The following is a 2,621-nucleotide window of genomic DNA, read 5'->3' on the forward strand; positions in this document are numbered from 1 at the left end:
CATACCTATGAATATTATATTCTACTTCCGCCAATAGATCCTCCTCAATGTTACACACTGCACCTTTAATTTAACAAGACTGTCCCATTAAATGGTATGCCTTGATAATTAATAGCTATAATAACATAAAAATTATTCATGCAGCTATCTTAGCTGTGTTATGTCCAACTTATCTTGTAGCCTAACAGTATGAGTATTTCCACACATGTCTGCTTTATTTTCTGCTCCACAGGAAGCCAGCAACACTTCTTCTCTCCTCCTCTACTGTGAACAGCTGATTGGCTGCGAGAACAATTTATGTGATGTGTGAATTTTATAAAGTGTCAGCCACTGAGACCTGAGGACTCGGAGCTTGAGGTTTCCTGCTCTACTATAGCTGCAGTATTAGACAGACGAGTGGCTCCATCTTGTGGTAACCAAAAAATCTGAGTCTGAGTTCATCCTAACAAATAGAAACTGTACAGTTGCAGTCATTCGTTGGTGTAGATACATAATTATACATGCTGTAGACCATTTGCAGTAGCATTAGCAGTAGATCTGCCACAGTAATAAACCTGCTAGTAGTAAATAGTATGTGCTCATCCAGAGGGAGCAAACTCATGCTGTACCTTGCCTGAGTTTGTGAAGATGTAAACATGATTACTTGGCTTACAAAACATAAAAGTAAAACCCTTTCAATCCCTACTGTCTGATAACAGGAAATGTACTTTAAAAGATCAGATGTCTGGATTGCTGTTTTGAAGGATGTAAAAATATTTTTTTCCCCAATTTAAATGCTTAAAAATGCCAATAAATAAATAAATACAAAAAATGGTAACACTTCATTATAACCCAGAATATGACTTTGCTGTATCAGGTACCAATAAAGTACTTAATGGTCCCTACTGGTTCTTAAAGAGGCTACAATCGATATAATCAACATTATATTTAAAATGACATGACATGCATCAAAAGACAATGCACAAACAATATGACAATGTGACATGGGTCACTCCTAGCGATGAACCTAGAGAGAAAAAAATCTCTAAAAATCCACTGTACACTACCTGCTCAACACCGTCTAACAGACAGTTCGAGACTAGCTGGTGAACATAACGGAGCGTCAGCGGCTACAAAGCCAGAAGATTCCCTCAGGAGTTGGTAGAGAACAAAATCAGAGCTAAAAGAGAGACTATATTGGACTATTCTCCAAATGAATGATAACGTTGCTCTGAAACTGCTGGATGTGAATAGGCAACTGTTAGTTATTTGCAGGTTTAAGGTTATAGATGCAGGACAGATGCAGATGACAAACAGACTGTTACAGTACTGCTGATTGACTGTATCACTACTGTTCAGTTTCTGCAAACAACCACTAGATGATGCTACTGTTTTTTTTTTTAGATAGATAGATATTCCTTTATTTTGTCCCCACAATGGGGAAATTCCAATGTAACAGCAGCAAAGTGGAGTATAAATAAACAGTAAGAGTAGGGAAATAATAAAAACACTATGTACAAGAGAAAAAACAGTGAGAATCCACAACAACAGATAAAACAAATAGTAGCAGCAGTTGCACATGGCCAATATATTGCACAGTAATTATTGCACATTATCTCACATTATTATTATTATTGATGCATTATTATTATTGATGATTATTGATGATTTCTAACACAAACAGACAGGTCACAGTCTGTCTATTGTGTGTGTGTGTGTGTGTGTACTCACTCTGGACTGCCACACCAGTCTGTAAGGGTTACAGTGTCCCAGTCTCTCCATGACTCTCTGAACTGTGGCTCCCACTTCCTGAGGATAAGGGTCCCCTCTGTTTACAACCTGCACACAGTACACAGCAGTAGAACTGTCAGTAGCACTACTAGTAGTACTGATAGTATCTTTACCAGTAGTAGTTTAACAAGCAGAAGGAACAGAAGTAGCAGCAGTAGTAGCAGTAGCACTGATACCATCATCAGCATAAGTAGTTGTCCATTTGCAGTAGTAGTATACATTTTTGTGTGTACAGTAAACAAAAGAATCCAGTATGAAGTTTTGATAAAGCATCAGACTGATGAGCAGCATGAATAAGCATAGCAGTATTAATAAAGTCTTAATGATAAACATCCCTGTTGTAACCTGGTAGTATTGGTAGGATGTGTATCAGTAGGACTAGCAGCATCAGCAGCATCAGCAGTGTTATCGTTAGTATCAGCACTAGTGCTTACAGCCATAGGGAGCGAGTGTGCTGAGAACAGAATGACAACGTCGTCCCTCTTCTCTTCCGGAAACTTCAGCAGCTCGTTACTGATGTGTTCTGCAAAACACTAAACAAACACACACACACGCACATACAGAGTGAACATTTGTTGTATTTCATGTATTTTTCGACAATCTCGAAATTATAATTTTCCTCAACCATTAGAAAGTTACAATTAGAAAGACTGACCTCTGTTGAGATCTAAAAATGCTGCACGCTTGATAGTTACTATGATTCACAACTGTGGCAAGCAATATAACACAATATAATATAATATAATATAATATAATATAATATAATATAATATAATATAATATAATATAATATAATATAATATAATATAATATAATACAATATAATATATAATACAATATAATTCAATACA

General features: G+C 36.4%; 1 protein-coding gene across 1 annotated transcript in view; it reads right to left on the reverse strand.

The window, feature by feature from the left end:
* Window positions 1–2,621, reverse strand: part of fech (ferrochelatase) — a gene marked incomplete in the record, with an annotated part of 18,445 nt that overhangs the window by 8,185 nt on the left and 7,639 nt on the right. The window contains 2 exon segments of the mRNA XM_035667646.1: window positions 1,711–1,818; window positions 2,205–2,303. Of these exon segments, the coding sequence (XP_035523539.1) occupies window positions 1,711–1,818; window positions 2,205–2,303 (207 nt within the window).

This window comes from Morone saxatilis, unplaced genomic scaffold, assembly GCF_004916995.1.
Source record: "Morone saxatilis isolate NCDOM2014 unplaced genomic scaffold, NCSU_SB_2.0 Contig21, whole genome shotgun sequence".
In the NCBI taxonomy this organism is placed as follows: domain Eukaryota; kingdom Metazoa; phylum Chordata; class Actinopteri; family Moronidae; genus Morone; species Morone saxatilis.